Genomic DNA, 17,209 nt, shown 5'->3' with positions numbered 1-17,209 from the left:
TAATGCTTAATCCCTAGATGCTTAATGGATCCTGTCTGTGCTGACGAACCTTCCCTCAAGCTCAGATGGATTCCCACAGGCCTGAGGTGGGCACTGTCCTTGTCCCCGTGTCACAGAGGGAGGGCCCAAAGGTGTGAGGCAGGAATGAGCAGATCGAATTGACCAACAATCTCTGGGAGACTAGATCACGAGGAAGTGTGATCTCAGAGCAAAGTACCTCTTTACCCCGTTGCCCTCTTCAGAGAGTCCTCGGAACCTCGGCACATATATCTCCTGCCACCAGCCTGCCTCCTCTAAGTCTCAGAACAAGAAAGTGTTCGCAGACAACAAGGGAGGCTAAGACCCAAGGCCTGGACTGGTGGACTGGACACTGCCCCATACCACGGGTCTCTCTCTGCTGGGGACCTTGTGCTCAGCCCCTCCTGTGCCTCAGTCCAGGATGGAGGATGGTTGCCAGAAGTGGCCAGAGAAGACGAGGCCTCAGTGGTCCACTGTGAACCCTTGACAGGAGTTTTTGGGGTTAGGTCAGAGTCAAGGAAGCTGATACAGAAGGAAGGGTCCTACTAAGGACCGCCCAGCAGGAGGGAGAGCAGTTCAGGAGACAGTAGAAAAAGCTGAGCGTGCAAAGGGCAAGTAACGGTCTAGTTTGTTGGTTTATTTGCTTGTTTGTTCTAAAAAGATTTATTAATTTATTATGTATACAGTGTTCTGCCTTGCATGTATGCCTACAGGCCAGAAGAGGGCACCAGACCACATTAGAGATGGTTGTGAGCCACCATGTGGTTGCCGGGAATTGAACTCAGGACCTCTGGAAGAGAGCATCTAGTCCTCTTAACCTCTAAGCCATCTCTCCAGTCCTGGTTGTTTGTTTGTTTTTTTAAGATTTTAAAAATTTACATATATGAGTATTTGCCTGGATGCGTGTATGTGCAGCACACTTGTGTCCTGTGCAGATGCAGGCCAGAAAGGCATAAGAGGATTGGTGGAAATGAAGGTAATCTAAACGTGTGTCTGAGTATGGGAGTTTAAAACAATGGACCTCAAAGAAATGGGAGTTTCCTTCCAAGAATCTCGTACTTGGAGAAGGGAAAGGCCCCAAAAGGGAAGATTGTCTCTCGGAAAGAGACTTCACAGAGTTCTAATGCCTTGCCCCCACTGAAACTGAACTGCAGTGATGGGTCACCAGTGGGCTGCCCCACACCTTACCCGGTGTTAGTTGAGCAACTTCTTGGTCTTCAACTTAAGTTTCACTCTCACTTTGGACCCTGAAGCCAAACTTGAGTGGCTCTCTTTGTCCCACTTCCTAGTGTGGCATTTGGGTTGCTAAGTATGGGTGGTCAAGCCTGGCTCTGGACACAGGGTGTGATCCCCAGATCAATTACGGAGAGGGCGTCAGATCCCCCAGAACTGGAGTTATGGGTGATTGTGGGCTGCCATGTGAGTGCTAGGAACCAAACCTGTGTCCTCTGAAAAAGAAGTAAATGCTTTTAGCCACTGAGCCATCTCCCCCGAGTGCTGGCTCTTGCCACTACTGTGACCTCTGTACCCTGAACCTCTGAGAATCCAGCAGAGATTTCCTTGGCGGCCCCAGCTCTGGGACACTGGGACAGCTCAGACTCGCCTTCCCCCCAGTATGCAAGGCCCTACTTTACTTGGGTGGAAGCCTTGTCAAGGGGACCAAAGTTTCCATAGGATAAAACTATCCCCCCCCCACACACACAGAGGGGCTGGGTTTGTAGGACATAGTCCAACTCCTGAATCCTCCCCATAGTCCTTCCTATGCCTTCCCAAATTGTTGTGTCACAGGACACCTGCCCCGCCTACCTACCTCTACCCCAGGGAAGTGCACAAACAAGTTAGAATTGCCATTGGCCACAGGGGTGTGATAACATAGCAACAGTGTGGATGAAATTCAGAACCTTGTTTTGAGCAGACACACAGTGTGACTTCATCTAGGTAAACACTCAGAACCGGCAAAGACAGAGAGGCAGAAGCCAGACAGAGAGGGGGCACAAGGCTGCTAGGCTTTACATTGAGAGTGGAGGGACTCAGGATTTCTCTCTGGTGGGGTGGAATGTTTTAGAAGCAATGCTTATATACGACTGTTTGGACAAAAGCTGAGCAGTACATTTCATTATTTACTTTCTTGCTTTATTATTTTTAGTTTTTGAGACATGGTCTCATGTCACCCAGGCTAGCCTGGAGCTCATTATATAGGAAGCTGACCTTGAACTCCTTCCTGATCCTCCTGCCGATGCCTCTCGAGTGCTGGGATTACAGGCAGGCACAGGGTACCCACTGTATACAGTGTTGGGAATTGAACCCATGGCCTCATACACTCTAGGCAAGAAGCACTCTGCCATGCGAGTTACAACCCCTACCAAATTGTACATTTTAAGTGAGAAGATTGTATGCTCTGTGAATTATACCTTACTAACACTGTCTAAACAGGAAGGCACCGACCTTTACCTCTCCCAGCACCAAGGTCATTCAAAGGGAGCATGGGATGTGACAGCTGCCCCCTTCAGAAAGAGGCAGGCCATAAACCTCCAACTCTGTGGGGTTTCTAGGCTGAGGAGACCCCACCCCACTCCAAGGTCTGCCAACAGACTCCAGGTAGGAAGTTCATGGTCCCACTTCTCCTGCTGAGGTAGGAATTTGAGCAACATCAAGTCAGAACTCCGGTTGGCCCAGCACAGCCCCCCATTCAAGCACCCCCATTCTCCCGCGGGCCTCTGACAACAGCCCAACCGCCCAGTGGAAGCCTCTACCTTGGTCTTGCCACAGTCTCTGCTGAGCTCAGAGAGGTTAGCCCTGGCTACAGCAGCTAGAGCACCTGCATGCTGTTGGCCTTGACCAGTCATAATGATGCTCTCCTCTGGAAGGCAGCGCTCCTATGCCCCAATTGAACCGTGAGTCTGTGAGGAACCACACAGTCCTGAAGGTTGGACCAATGGCTACAAAGGGTTTGAGTGTGGGAAGAAAAGTACCCGAATCACAAGGACTCTCCGCACACTGCTATGACCTACGGTGGCAGGAGTGAGTTATTGATTACATTCACCATTTTCTTTCTTGGTTTGCTTTCCAGTACTGGGGATCAAACCCACAATTCACACACGCCAGGCAAACACTCCTCTACTGAGCCGCAGCTCTGACCCTCTTTTCACCACATGAAACCAGCTACTGACCTTCAGAATTCCATACGTGGTTCCCATTCTACCTGTGACCCTCAGGGTTCATGAGAGATCAGGACCAGGAACCCCATAGACACCCTTAAATAAAGCCCTTTATAGACTGTATAGTATTTATACAGAGCCTGCACACATCCCTGGGCTGGCTCACAAAACCTAACCCACTGCAGATGCCGTGTAGCCATTAGAACACACTGCTTAAGGGATGAAGGGAATCGTGTCTGTACATGTCCAGTATAAATGCATTTTTTTCCAAATGTTTCTGGATTCCCACTCATTAGAGTTTGAAGACGCAGAGCCTACAGAGACGGGTCCCCACAGACACAGGGATCCTGAAGATACAAAGGATTTAGCAGACTCAGGCAATCCCACAGACAGATGGCTCTATAGACACAGGATCCCACCCACTGCGTTCCCTGAGAGATGCTGATCTGGACCACATGGTCCCGATTCGGAATGGTTGCTCAAGGCGTTGTCTGTCAGGACAAAGTGGCAGAGGAATGAATGAGTGAATGAATGAGTGAGTAAGTGAATGAATGAATGAGTGGATGAATGAAAGAGTGAACAAATGAGTGAATGAGTGAATGAATGAGTGAATGAATGAGTGAGTAAGTGAATGAATGAATGAGTGGATGAATGAAAGAGTGAACAAATGAGTGAATGAGTGAACGAGTGATTGTACAACAATGTGATAAGTCTGAGGACAGCTTCACACATCTATGTGACGGTCAGGAAGGTTGCTCTCTCTGGTGCAGCTGTCTAGGAATGAGGAGAGATGCACTATGGCTCTACCTCCTGGTTCCTGTCTTCCAGGGATCCCAGAACCTGGTTACATTGTTTCAGATCCAGGATGAAGCTGCAGGGCCACCTCCTTCCTGCAACCAAGTTCACTATCTTCCCAGCAAAGGGCTTTGGAAGAAGTCATGACATCTGCAGAAGGCAGCAGCAGCCCCTCCGTGCCCAATCCCCGTCATCCCTGATGGGCAGGGAGCCCTGTCTCAGAAGCAGGGTGCAGGCCCACAGCAGTGAGGTTCATATTTTAACTTGTCTGCATTCTTCAATGATTGGAGGTGGGTGCCAAGGACTTAGTCATTGAACCAAAAGGAACAGCGATAGCATCTGTGGGAGCTTATGCAGGAGGGACCGGGCTCTTCGGGAAGGCAGGCCCTCAGCACTGGGGTGCAGAACTTGGCTGGTGTGGCAAACCCGGGGCCCTCAGAGAGGCAGGTCTCTGCAGACTTCCATGGGGGCACTACACTGCCCAGTAAAGTCTGTTCCCTTGTCTAGTGAATGCTGGATCTCCTGTGCCTGCTCTTTTCTTACAGTCCCCAGGTCATCTTCCACTCACTCACTGGTCTTGGTGTCTACCGTGTCTCCCAAAGATGGTAAAGCCCCCACTGACTGGAGAGTGTAAGAGACTTTCCTTCTATACAGGGTTCCTTCCTCCTGAGGCTCATGGGAAGGAAACCATTTCCTCATTGCCAGGGAGCGAGGATCAACCTGGCCCCCCACTTTTGCCTCCCGTCATGCTGTTGAAATGAGAAGCCTCGTCAGAGAGGCCAAAGCAGGTCTACACAAAAGCCCAGGGGTCCCCCAGACCCAGAGGCCCCCCGGAAGCCCAGACGAGACCCACTTGGCCCCAGGGAAGAACCTGGGCAAACCCAAACTTTTTTGGTTTGTTTTGCTTTCAATGAGAACTCCAAGATAGTGGGCTAATTAGGGCATGCCCGGCCTGCGGCGGCACACATGTGCCTACACTTGCAAGTGGAGTGTCTGGGCGTGACCTGAAGAGGCCCTGAGGAATGAGGGCGTCATGGAGCCAGAGGGTGTCCCTTCCTTCAGTGTCCAGGCCACTGGTGGACCAACCTTTATGGGAAATGCCAACATCAGAATTGGGGGACAATAGTTCCGATGGGGATGAGGGTTTGAGAACACGGCCCCATTGCCAGGTCTGTGCTGCTCACTTGACTGTGACCGCAGGGTCTGGGACCATCCAGAAAACCCCAGGGCACTTGAGGGTAAGACCCGTTCTGGGCTCAGACAGATGGGGTCTCAGTGAGCCCCACCCTCTACAGAGAAGGCCAGGATCTCTTATTCCCTTAGTCCCAGGGTCTCTGCCTGGTCCTTGCAGATAGTGCTGCTGGGGGCTTACCAGGCACCCCTGCTGGAAACAGCCACCGACGCTTCTACTCTCTTTCCTTAGGCTCAGACTTCAGTATTCACACCTTGTCTCCCTTGGCCTCTTCAGGGCCTGGGGTGACAGCAGGCTGGTGACCTCGCTCTGTTAGCAGAGGGTCATGGAACATAGAACACTCGCAACGGGTCCCTTAGGTCCCCAAGCTCCTGCTAGAAGGCAGCTGAGTTTCTTGTCTCCCTTGAGCATCGGGAGACATAGATGCCACTGGTTCACTCCTCCGGCACTCTCTCTTGGCTGAGCTAGGTTGACGGATGAGCCCAGGGTGACCACTGTACCTTGGCAGGTAGGTGGGTAGTAGGAGCAGGAGAGGAATGGGGTATTATTCCACATCCCTGGGCCTCCATTTTTATCTTCTGCATAGTGAGAATGAAATCCACACATAGCTTGTAGCATGGTTGTGGGGGCAAGGTCTGGGAGCAAGAAACCCGATGGCTGCTCTTCAGAAGGAACAACCCTGCTTCGGCCACCAGGAAGCCAGAATCCAGGAGCTATGACACTTTGCAACTGATCCATCACCAGCACCAGCCCACTAACACAAGGCCCAGTGAGGAAGGGACAGAGCCTGTCTGCCCACAAGGAGCAAGGCTGTCTCCAAAGGCTGAGCTCCAGAGGCAGCTGAGCAGCGTCATAAAGCAGGGGACATGGGGAACAGCAGCCGGCGTCTCACTCTTGGACGTGTACTGGTTGTACCAACACGTGGCATGGAAGTGGATGCCCAACCATAGTTAGACAAGCTCTTTGATGCCCCTCTATCCTCTCCTTTCTCCACCACTCTCTTGTCCTGACCAAACAAGGAAGCTCTTACCATCCTGCTGTCGGGCTCCTGCCCTCACATGTACACATTGGATACTATGATTTTTACCCCAAAGACTCCCATCTCACATCTTAACTGTTTCTAACCCACAGACAATCTCATCGATCTGTTCTTATATATGTAGACGGAAAATGAACGTCCTCTTAAAGGTTGGGAGCAGGCGCCTTCCGCACCGACTCCTCTCTGACTTCAGCACCCACGGCACAGAACACCAAGACGGACCTCAGAGGTGGACTGGCTGCATCCAGTGCTTAGCAACAAAGGGCATATTACACCCAATTCTCCCGAGAAGTTTATTTCTCTAATAAAAACACTGACAGAAAAGCCTGCCTGTCGGTCGTCACATTTAAATGCGGAGTCCCAGGGGAGCAGGCTGACCTGCATCTCCTCAGCAGGAGATCAGCCTGCTGAGCCACCCTACCTCCTGAAGCTGCCCCAGCGCTCTGGGCTTCCCTTCCAGTTTATCTGTGTTATCTCCGGTCTCCCCTGCCTGCTTCACACAAAACCCTTCCCGTGACTCCTCTGCCTCAGTTTATGTCGAGGTGATGCGGCGTGATGCTGATGAGGGACTCAGAGTCAGTACACACAGAGAAATGAGAACAGGTCATGGTAGCACACAGGGCCTCAAGTGTTCTGGGTCCTGACCGGGCGCTGCCCTCTCAGAGAGGCACAGGCACTTGACTCTGTCACTGTTGTGCTTCTGAGAAACCACACACAGGCCTCCAGATCTCCCCAGCCCATAAGAACTAAAGTCCACTCTCCACAGTGACCCACCAGTCCCTGATTCACAGCCACCAGCCAGAGGCTCATCTGCCTGGCCGGCAGGGGGCACCCAGCATCTCCATACCCTGGATTGAGCATGCCCTTTCAGAAGGAGAACTTCCTGTGTGCTGGCCACAGCAGCTCTGACAGCCTTCCTGGTCCTGCCGCCAATTCTAATCCTCAACCAGGCTCTCAGGAATGATACCAGGATCCCCAGCACACAGCAGGGGGCACTCCAGCAGCCTTAAGGTCAGAGTTCCCACCGTGGTCCCCCATGTGCACAGAGGGAACATGGGCTCTTTGTTTGTTTGTTTGTTTGTTTTTTGGTTTTTCGAAACAGGGTTTCTCTGTGTAGCACTGGCTGTCCTGGAACTCACTCTGTAGACCAGGCTGGCCTCGAACTCAGAAATCCACCTGCCTCTGTCTCCCAAGTGCTGGGATTACAGGTGTGCACCACCACGCCCAGCTGGGAACATGGTCTCATAGACCACCGGACAACTGGAAAGTATGGAGCACAGCCCTACCCAAATCCAGTGACCTCAGTAGGAGAGGATTTTGCCTAAGCTTCTACTTCCTCCCTTCCCCCACACTCTTTCTCCCTCTCTTCCTGCCTTTTTTCCATCACTTCCTCCCTCTTCTTCCTTCCTGTTTTCTCTCCTTCCCTCCCTCTCTCCTTCTCTCCCTCCTTCCCTTTCTCCTTTCCCTCCCTCCTCCCTCTCCCTCCCTCCTTCTCTCCTTCCACCCCTCTCCCTTCTCTTCTTCCCTCTCTCCTTCCCTTCCTCTCTCCCTCCCTCTCCTCTCCCTTCCCTTCCCTTCCTCCCTCTCTTTCTTCCCTCCGTCTCCTTCTCTCACTCTCTCCCCGTCTCTCTTCTTCCTCCCTTTCTCCCTTCTTTGCCTTTCTCCCTTCCTCCCTTTTCTTTCCTCCCTTCTTTCTAAAATTTGCCCTGGCCTCTGCACACCCCCTTCCTGTGGATTTCAGGTCAGTTGTGGCCCACCCTAGCTTCCTCACAGAAGCAGCTGGGGTAGGACCTGGAGACAAGAGCTAGCTTCCAGAGCACTGCGCAGCCTCCATTCCTTTATCCCAACATCACTTCCTCGATTCAAGGCCCAGCCCCTGGGCACGTGCGTTGCTGCCCCATGGCCTTCACCGCTCCCTTACTAGGAAGTAATTCTGGGTAGGGGTCAAGAGGCATTCACCCATCCAGCACAGGTCTGAGTGACATGACCTTGTGACCACATCAGTTTCCAGGGAATCTTGGTGTTCTGTAGGAATGGCTCACCCCAGGGCCCCCTTGTGACAAATGTCACTCATTCTGCTCTGAGCCCAGCACTGAGGGATGGAGAGTCAGGGTCCTCCTGCTTCCAAAACACCAGCCAACACTGTGTGGATTCTTCTAAAGGGCAGAAAGCTTCTGGAACCTGGGTCTTCCCCTGCAGGCAGGTCAGAGCCTGGGTTCCGCTTGCCTGGGGTTAGTGACTGACAGCCCCCTGTCTCTGTGGAGACAGCCATCTCTCCCACCTCTGTGCTAGCTGGAGACCTCCATCCTGATGGTGTTTCCCACAGTCTCCCCGAGCCTATGATTAAACGGATGGAAATGTCAACAAGACAGGACTTGTGCATGGGGGGGGGGGACGGCTGCCTCCCTAGAGGTATGTGCATAGCACCCTCCTTTTGCCCGCTGAGGCAGGGCCTTGCCCGGTCCCATGCCAGGGCCATGTGGAACTTTCCACACCTCAAACCCGGGAAACATGCCCCCAGAAGCTCCACTGGGCTGCCAGGCATGTGTCTGCAAGACCCACCCAGGCCACCCCTCCACCAACATAGCCTGAACCGGGGTATCACAGAGCAGAGCCTTCCAGGGGTTCTCTAGGCAGCTCCCCCATCTCTTTGGCACTGCCTACAAGCTGCAGTGATTCACAGGAATTTTTAAATCACCGAGTGTACCCCAACAGCAAAGGCCAGGTGTCTGTCTGAGAGGACGGAAGAGGGGGCATGGCTCTGCCAGCACCTCTCCCTGGCACATTCTTGTAGTATCAAGTCCAGCATTGGTGTCTGTGCATTCCCCCACTACTGCCTTTCTGCCCATCTGTTCCATTCATGGGACAGTCAGTGGGGACCTCCGGGGCTCTTCCTAAATCTTAGATCAGCGAGAAACAAAGAATGAGCAGCTAAGCTGAGAAATTAGATTGTGACACATGAGATGTTCACTAAGCGTGATGTGGGCCCATTCGTGTCGCCCTGTCACCTGCAGCGATCCATAGTAAGGCTGTGACGTCGTCTTGGGACCCCCCATGGAGAAGGCATCCCAGTATAAGCTGGGGGATGGGCTGTGAAAGGTGAGGACAAAGGCTGCCCCCATATCCAGGGCATCGACTGGCTCAGTTAGGCTCCTGACATCTCTTGGCAGAGGCTTCTGAGCTCTCCCCTCGTAGTACAGTAACAAGCCATCCAGCTAACCAGCATTCAAGCTTAGGGCCTCCAGGAAGTAAGGGAGAGAATACTGACCACCAAAGAGGCAGAAGCCGGTGTCCAGGAAGGGTGGGGGTTCTGGGAAAGGCAAGAGCTGCCATGGTTTTTAAATATGTAGGTCTTGTGGGATTCGGCAAGGTTCTGTGTGGGGTGGCAGGGAAAGGACCCTGGCCAGAGCAAGTGCATGGGTGATGAACACAGCAGAAGAGGCGAGAGAGCATAACTTCTGGGTTCAGCAGAGAGGGTTATAGGCTAGCTGTGCACAGTCCCCTTGCTTGGTGGTGGAGGACATCTGACAGTGGATCCGTGCACGTCTGAGCACTGGGTGGCCAGCTCTGAGGCCCTTGGACACACAGACGGCATAGATGAGGCGTTGGGCCGGGCATCGAGGATAGTTCCAGGGTTTGGGTTTGGGCCAGTGGAGAAGAAGACTTCCCACCAGCTGAGGTGACGTTTCCTAGGAGCTCAGATTGGCTCCATGGGCTGACACCCCATCAGCCGGCTTTCAGGGGAGCAGGACGGAGCATGGAAAGCAGATGCGTTCCAACACAGCGAGGGGACTGAGAAGGGACATGGGTCCAGGATGACCTACTTGGATCCGACTCTGGTGGGTGTGCCTCGCCCTCAGACCTGACCCTACTTAGTTCTACCCTCCCCAGGGTCACCAGCTCCCTCAATGCAGCTGATTCTGGTCCCTTTTCTAACCTTGTAATGGGGTCCTTTGTCCCAGGTCACCATGAAGCCCTCTTCTGGCTTCCAGGCTGCTCCTCAGTGTGGTTCTCTTTCCCAAAATTGTCACCCACTCCTCTTAACACAGCCCCCTTCCCCGACTTAAATAACACTCATGTTCACTTTACACCACCCTGCCCTCCTGCCTCCCACACCTGCATGTCCACCTGTTCTCTCCCACCCATGTATCTGTCCATCACACCACCCTGCCCACCTGCCTTCCACACCTGTATGTCTGCCTGGCCACTCCCACCCATGCATATGTCCATCACACCACCCTGCCCACCTGCCTCCCACACCTGCATGTCCACCTGGCCACTCCCACCCACATGCTCAGGCTCTTTGTCTATGTCCCACACAGAAGAACCCTACAGTGTTTCTAATCGTCATTACAGGCCTTCTAAGGTAACTGTGGCCTTGTCCTCTAGCCTGGTCTTGGTCTCACATCTGACCATCTCCACAGATGCTCTGTCCCGGCCACCCTCTCTACTTCATCTGCTCAACTGCTGAAGCCCCCCAAACACTGCACAGCAATGCCCAATCTCACTTCTCAGCCCCTGCAGCAATTCCCCATCACAGTCGAAAGCCTTTGAGGCCACTCTAACACACTCCTTTCCCGACATCCAGCCAGTCAGCAAGTCCACTGTGGAATCTCCAGAATTCCCTCTGCTTCGCCTTCCCTAGGTGCTGGTGGCCCTCACCAGGACCAAATCCCTTCTCCCAGTCTCGGCCCTGCCCCCGTGTGGTCAGTTACCAGCACTGCACCAGCTCCACTCGTCTGCCCTACAGCTCTTTCCTGTTACTCTGGCTACCTTTTCTCACCTGGGGCTACCCCCTCGGGCTCCTCCGGTCCAGAAGCCATGCTTTCTGCAGGAGCACAGGGAAGCCTGCTCCAGACAGGGTGGACTCCAGCCCTGGGCTGTGCATGCACGTCTATGCTGCCTTACACAAGAGTATGAGGTTTTCATGCACCACTGTATATTGATATGTGTTGTGTGTGTGTGTGTACGTGTGTGGTGTGTGGTGTGTTTGTGTTCATATGTGTGTGCATGTGTGGTGTGTTTGTGTTCATATGTGTGTGCATGTGTGGTGTGTTTGTGTTCATATGTGTGTGTTTGTGTGTGTATGTGTGGTGTGTTTGTGTTCATATGTGTGTGTATGTGTGGTGTGTTTGTGTTCATATGTGTGTGTTTGTGTGTGTATGTGTGGTGTGTTTGTGTTCATATGTGTGTGTTTGTGTGGTGTGTTTGTGTTCATATGTGTGTGTTTGTGTGTGTATGTATGTTGTGTTTGTGTTCATATGTGTGTGTTTGTGTGTGCATGTGTGGTGTGTTTGTGTTCATATGTGTGTGTATGTGTGGTGTGTTTGTGTTCATATGTGTGTGTTTGTGTGTGTATGTGTGTGCATGTGTGGTGTGTTTGTGTTCATATGTGTGTGTTTGTGTGTGCATGTGTGGTGTGTTTGTGTTCATATGTATGTGTGGTGCCTACAAGAGTGTGTGTGTGTGTGTGTTGGGCTGGGGGTTGAGGGATTGGAGGATAACCAGGTTCACCAGTCCTGCAACCATGATGCTGGTTCTGCAGAGAGAAAGCTGAGCCCCACTTCACACAGAAGACACTGAAGAACCAGGGCACACTTGCCTTACTATATCCTGGGAGCCTCTCTCTCTCCCGCTCTCTCTCTCTCTCTCTCTCTCTCTCTCTCTCTCTCTCTCTCTCTCTCCCTGTCTCTCTTTGTGTGTGTGTGTGAGATGTATGATGTGTACATGCAGGAGAACTGGAAGCTGATGAAGAAGCTAAGAATTTGGGGCGTCAGGAGATAGTGGCAGTTGCAGCCTCTCCCCACTCATCTCATCCCATCTATCAGGCCCAGCTCCAGTGACCTCAGTTCTTTCCAGCTCTGTAAATGGGCTCACGGTGTGCAGGAGGACCGAGCCAACCCCGCCTTACATACAGGGCTGCACTCAGCTGTAGGTCATCACTCGGTCAAAGTCTCTAGTCCTCAGAGAGAGAAGGGAAGGTGGAAGGCAGGGTAACAGGAGGAAGAACGTGTGCCCAGTTCTCTAGGCCAGCTTCTCTGTACCTCCACTGACTTATAAAGGGCTAGCACAGTCATGGCCAGAGGCCATGGTACCTCACAGCTCATATCTGCGGCCTGAGCAGGCATGAGAGTTAGTTACTACTAGCCCGCTTACAGAGAAGGAAACTGTCTCAGCCCATGGCCTCACATGTCTCATCCCAAAACCATAGCTAGTGGTCACCAGAGATAAAGCCTGAACCTGTATACTGAGCCCCCAAACCAAGATGGGATACACTTATGAGAAACCCATCCAGGGATAAGGTGGCATCCTGAAAATCAGTCCGGTCTCCAAGGACAGGTCTTGCCTGTGAGCTCCCAAGGGACTGCTGCAAGTTGTAAGGACAACAAAGGCAGATGGTGGGGGAGTGACACATGGGCGAGGGCTCCATCCACATTGGATTTAACATTCTCTGGGCAAAAGGCTACGCTCTCCTACAGGATCCTCTCACAAAGAAATGAGGAAACTGAGTCACCCACGCAGGTAGAATGATGGCTCAGCCCAGCCGTGGAGCCCCAGCAAATCCCAAGCTGCACTGCTACGCTGGTCAGAATGCAGAGGAAGCGCATGGTGCTGTGCTGAAGCAATGAAGGGGAGAGAAAGCCACAGAGACTGCGTTCTAAGAAGAAACAACGGGGCCTGGGGAGGTGGCTCTGTTGGTAGTGTGCATGCCACAAAAAAAATAAGGACCTGCATTTGATCCAAAGGACCCATGTAACAGGCCAGACATGGCAGTGTGTGCTTGTAATTCTAGTGTTGGGAGGCAGAGACAGACAGATAGACCAATCTAGCGTACTCAGCACACAGCATAACCCAGGTGTAAGTGAGAGACTCAGAGTACAGGGACAGCACCTAGGGAGTGATACCCAAGGTTCACCTCTAGCCTTCGTTTGCACACACATAAACACACACACACACACACACACACATCACACATGGTTTGTGGGTACAAACACACACATATATGAATACACACCACACCACGCACATACCACATGCACACACACCATATGCACACACACATATACACATCACATGCATACATACCACATGCACACACACTACACCACTCCGTTCTACACATACACACACAAACACAAACACACACACACCACAGCACACTGCTCCACAGCACACACAAAAGGAGAAATATCGTGACATGGTAGCCACCACTGGTTCTGCGACCTGGGGCAGCGGCACCAGGACCGGAGTCAGCGGCTGTCTTGGGGGCAGGTCTCTGTGTGGTCCTAGATAGTGACTCTGCCTCTCATTGGCCTCAGGAAGGGCACCTGTGCAGAACCATGATTCAACCCACACTCAGTCTTTCCCCTGATCATAAGAGGATGCATACATGCCACATGTACACCCCCACACCACATGCACACACCTCCACCAGCACACCCCCACACCCCCACACACACACCTCTGCCATCCCAGGATTCCTGTACAATTCTTACTTTCCCTGCTCTCCTAAAAGGGAAATAGCCTTGTGTGGGGCAGCTGTACCCAGGTGTTGTGGGTTGTCCTGTTGCTGTTTGTATTCTGATGTTAATTCTGTCAAGAAGGGCTGCCCCCAATGATCATGCAGCGGGTCACTTACTCAGGTGATCTCATGTGATCCCTCCCCCATTTTAACTGGTCAATAAAGGCTGCTCAATTAGCAGCCTGGTGTCTGCCTGACCCCAGGGACCTGGCAAGTCTGGAAATGAGCCCAAGTCCCTTGGGCTCAGGCCAAGCACAGGCTGTGGCTCCTTCCATCCTTTTGTCCTTCTGCTCTCTGCCAGGCTGGCTGTACCTGCTTGAGAGGAGCAACAGGGAGCCTTGGGTCCAGCCCGCTGCCTGTCTCTGCCTTGGAGTTCACACCCACACGGAGGAGAGCCCGTGGCTATGAGAAACGCCCCATCTGCGCTGTCAAGTGAACAAACTCCCAGGTGAGGATGCTCTTGGCAGGGTGGGGCAGCTTCACGCCAAAGCCCAAACAAAGATGACCTCTTTGCAGAGCTCCTAGGGCAGACTATCTTGGGGACCCTGAGCATGGCCAGAGCCACCAGCCTCAACAGTCATCTCAGAAGTATTCAACCCAGGGGCTTGGGCAGTAGCTCTCCCACTCTGACCAGATGCCAGCCAAGCCTCCCATCCCACACCCCACTTCCTGCCCAGCCCAGAGCTGCTGATCCTCAAGAGCTGCCCCAAGGATGAACAGAAGCAGAACCTGTCCACTCTCCAGCCTACCCCTCTGCCATCAGGCAGTCAAGAGAACGTCTCTCTGAACCCCAACCATGGCAGACTCTGCCAAGCCCCCTAGGTGGATGGCATCAGGCCTCTAAGCAGACCCTATACCAGGCACATTACACCTACCGTGGCGAGGTGTCTCATGGGGTCACCGACGTAAAGCATGGTAGGCTCGTGAGGGTCTGCACACGCTGAGGAGCTGGTGTGCCGCGGGACGAGGCATGGGTCTGGGTGGCTAGGTGGGGTAAGGGTAGACTGGTGGCTGCCCGGTGGGGTGGACTGAGGGGTTGAGGCTCCGTGGCTAGGAAGGCAGGAGTGGAGGATGCTCAGAGGCGTGCGGACTGAGACTTGGCATTCTCACCCTGCCCATCTCCCTCATTTCTGTCAACTGGCTGCATCCAACAACAAACCGGGGCCCACCCCTTTATTCCTCATGACTATTCATCAACGCAGGGCAGGCCTCAGCTTGCCCGGAGATGTGTTGGACCGCACCAAGCAGGCTGAGCAGGGGGAGCAGGTGGGGATGCAGGGTCAGTGGCTGGCTTGGAGATCATACACTCCCACTCGGACCCTTCTAAGCTGCCACTCAGGGAAGGCTCTGGAGGGCTGTGCCAGTCACCTACAAACAGCCTACACTCTAAAGCATGAGCAGTCAGCCCTGGTCCTGGAGACCTTTGCAGTCTGGGTTAGGTCACCCTGAAGGAAGAGATGGTGCCGCCAGCCTTGGCGACCCAGGGGAGAGAACCTGCCTCCTTCCAGGGAATCGTGGACCTATAGGGACCACCCCAAGGTCTGAGTAGAGGAAAGACACACCAGTATGCTTGGGCTAGGGGAGAGTCGAGAACACGGCCAACTACCATCAAAGGCCCAAAAGTGGCGGTTGGAGCCAAAGAACCCATAACAGAGTTTTACAGACAGCATTTTGTCCTGGCTCCAGCTAAGTCCAGGAAGCAGAGACAGGGCCACTCCACCAAAGAGAATTCCTGAAGGACCACCTGAGAAGGCACCACAGGCATGGTAGAGTTTGTAGAGCCAGGGGCTCTATATCAGCATCTGCCTAGTGGGGACCATACAGTGGATACCACTGCCCCTTGTCTGGGGGCATTTGAGTTTCAGGTCTGGTTCACGCATGAAGTCACCATAGTGGTCCACAACAGATGCGTGTCCCGTGAAAAGGGTCATCGGCACTGAATCTCCAGGCCTCCTAGAAGGACAGCTTGAACCCCCCCCCCCCAACACACACACATTTAGAGTCTAAGGATGTTCAAGAAGATGCAGAGATGGTGTGAAGACAGAGTCCTCTGTTTAACCCTTTCTCGCCAAGTTCCAAACCAGCTTCCTTCTCCCTCCCGAGAGCTCGCAGTATCTGGGCTTGGTCTGAGGGCTGTGGCAGTGGCTGTAGCCCCTGTTCAAAGCTCCGGAATTCACAGAAGCAGCAAAGATGGACTACTTCACACTGATCCCTACGCCGGTCTGAGAGGCGTGTTCATGGCTGGGGCTGCACAGGTGTGCACTGCTCATAAGCCAGCTATGAACAATAAAGTCAGTTTCTAGTCTAATTTTGGGGAGCAATCTTTGGAGAAACACTGCTCAGAGGTCTATTTACAATAGATAGACCAGGGGTCAACTGCAGTCTCCCTCCATGGGGACTAAGGACTGAGTTTACAGACTCCCACCCTGTAGGTGTGGCCAGGCTGCTCCAGAGAGCCCTGAAGAGATGGTCTTCAGTTTTCAGATTAGGGTTTGAGGAATCAGCCACTCTGGGTCCCCATCAATCAATTGTTGTGTTGGCTTCACAAACACCCCAAGGAGAAAATGAAGGGAAGGGTTAAGGCCGGAAAGGAGAATGGTACTGTCCTCAGTGAGAACTCACACCTGACTCCCAGAGGAAGCACCTGGCCTGAGAGTCTGTGAGCCCTGAGGAACGGTCTGGCCAGGGAAAGGGACGTCCACCACTGAGCTCTCCTCTCTGCCCCAGCCCCAGCCTGGCTCCTGCTTCCTCCTAGGTGGTTTGCCTGTCTGCCTCCACTGCCGGTGCCCCTAGGCAGTGCCAGGGTCCCCAGCACCTGCTTCTCTGTGGGTGATACACTGGAGGCTCTGCCTTGCTGACTGCTCCTGTAGCTCTCACAGCTGAGGTGGGAGTGAAGTTCTGCAGGCCCCCCTGGCGTTCTCTCCACAACACATGCTCAAGACTACAGTGCCCAAGTGTGGTGTGTTGATTCAGGATTTGTCCCTGCTGGTGGCTTTGTCCCTCTTCCTCTGGACCCTGGAGTTGGGGCGAGGAATGGGCTCTCAGTGAGACTCTGGAGCTGGGGGGGGGGGGGTCAGCTAAGTTCAGTTCTATATACCTACGACCCTCTTGCTACCAAAGCCTGCCAAGGAAGAGTGGTCAGAAACCACTGGAAGTGGTGGGGGAGCTGGGGGTCCCCAAGAGGATCACATAAAACCCAGTATCCATCCCCATTTTCCCTGCCCTTCGCTTGATATAAATTCTCCCTGCCAAGGTCTATCCTTCCTGACCTACCTGCCCCAAGGATTCATACACAGGGCCCATACACATGCTTCTCTAGGACAGGAGAGAGCCGATCCCTTCCTCAAAGCCAGCAAGGTTTCCTTGGGTGTCCCTTGGGGTCTCAGGGCATCTACTCCCTGGCTCAGCCCCCTGCAGGCCACAGAGAGATCAGCACAGCACCTCCTGCCCAGCCAGCTGCAGCACCTCCCCAACCCTCTGCGGCC

The 17,209-nt window shown here is 53.3% G+C and overlaps 1 protein-coding gene across 3 annotated transcripts in view; it reads right to left on the bottom strand.

The window, feature by feature from the left end:
- Tp73 (tumor protein p73) overlaps positions 1-17,209 on the bottom strand; it is an 82,806-nt gene that overhangs the window by 25,546 nt on the left and 40,051 nt on the right. Inside the window, exon 1 of one of the 3 annotated variants that reach the window (XM_021159560.2) lies at positions 14,600-16,766. The exons of the other annotated variants lie outside the window; for them this stretch is intronic. Coding sequence (XP_021015219.1) covers positions 14,600-14,638 — 39 coding nt within the window. The 5' untranslated portion in view covers positions 14,639-16,766. Of the gene's footprint in view, positions 1-14,599; positions 16,767-17,209 lie in introns of those variants that run through there. 3 annotated transcript variants of the gene reach the window in all.

The sequence above is a fragment of the Mus caroli genome, unplaced genomic scaffold (assembly GCF_978045245.1).
Source record: "Mus caroli unplaced genomic scaffold, Mus_caroli_1 scaffold_6, whole genome shotgun sequence".
Taxonomy (NCBI): domain Eukaryota; kingdom Metazoa; phylum Chordata; class Mammalia; order Rodentia; family Muridae; genus Mus; species Mus caroli.
The sequence above is the reverse complement of the archived record's forward strand: the minus strand, read 5'-3'. Positions and strand labels throughout refer to the sequence as shown.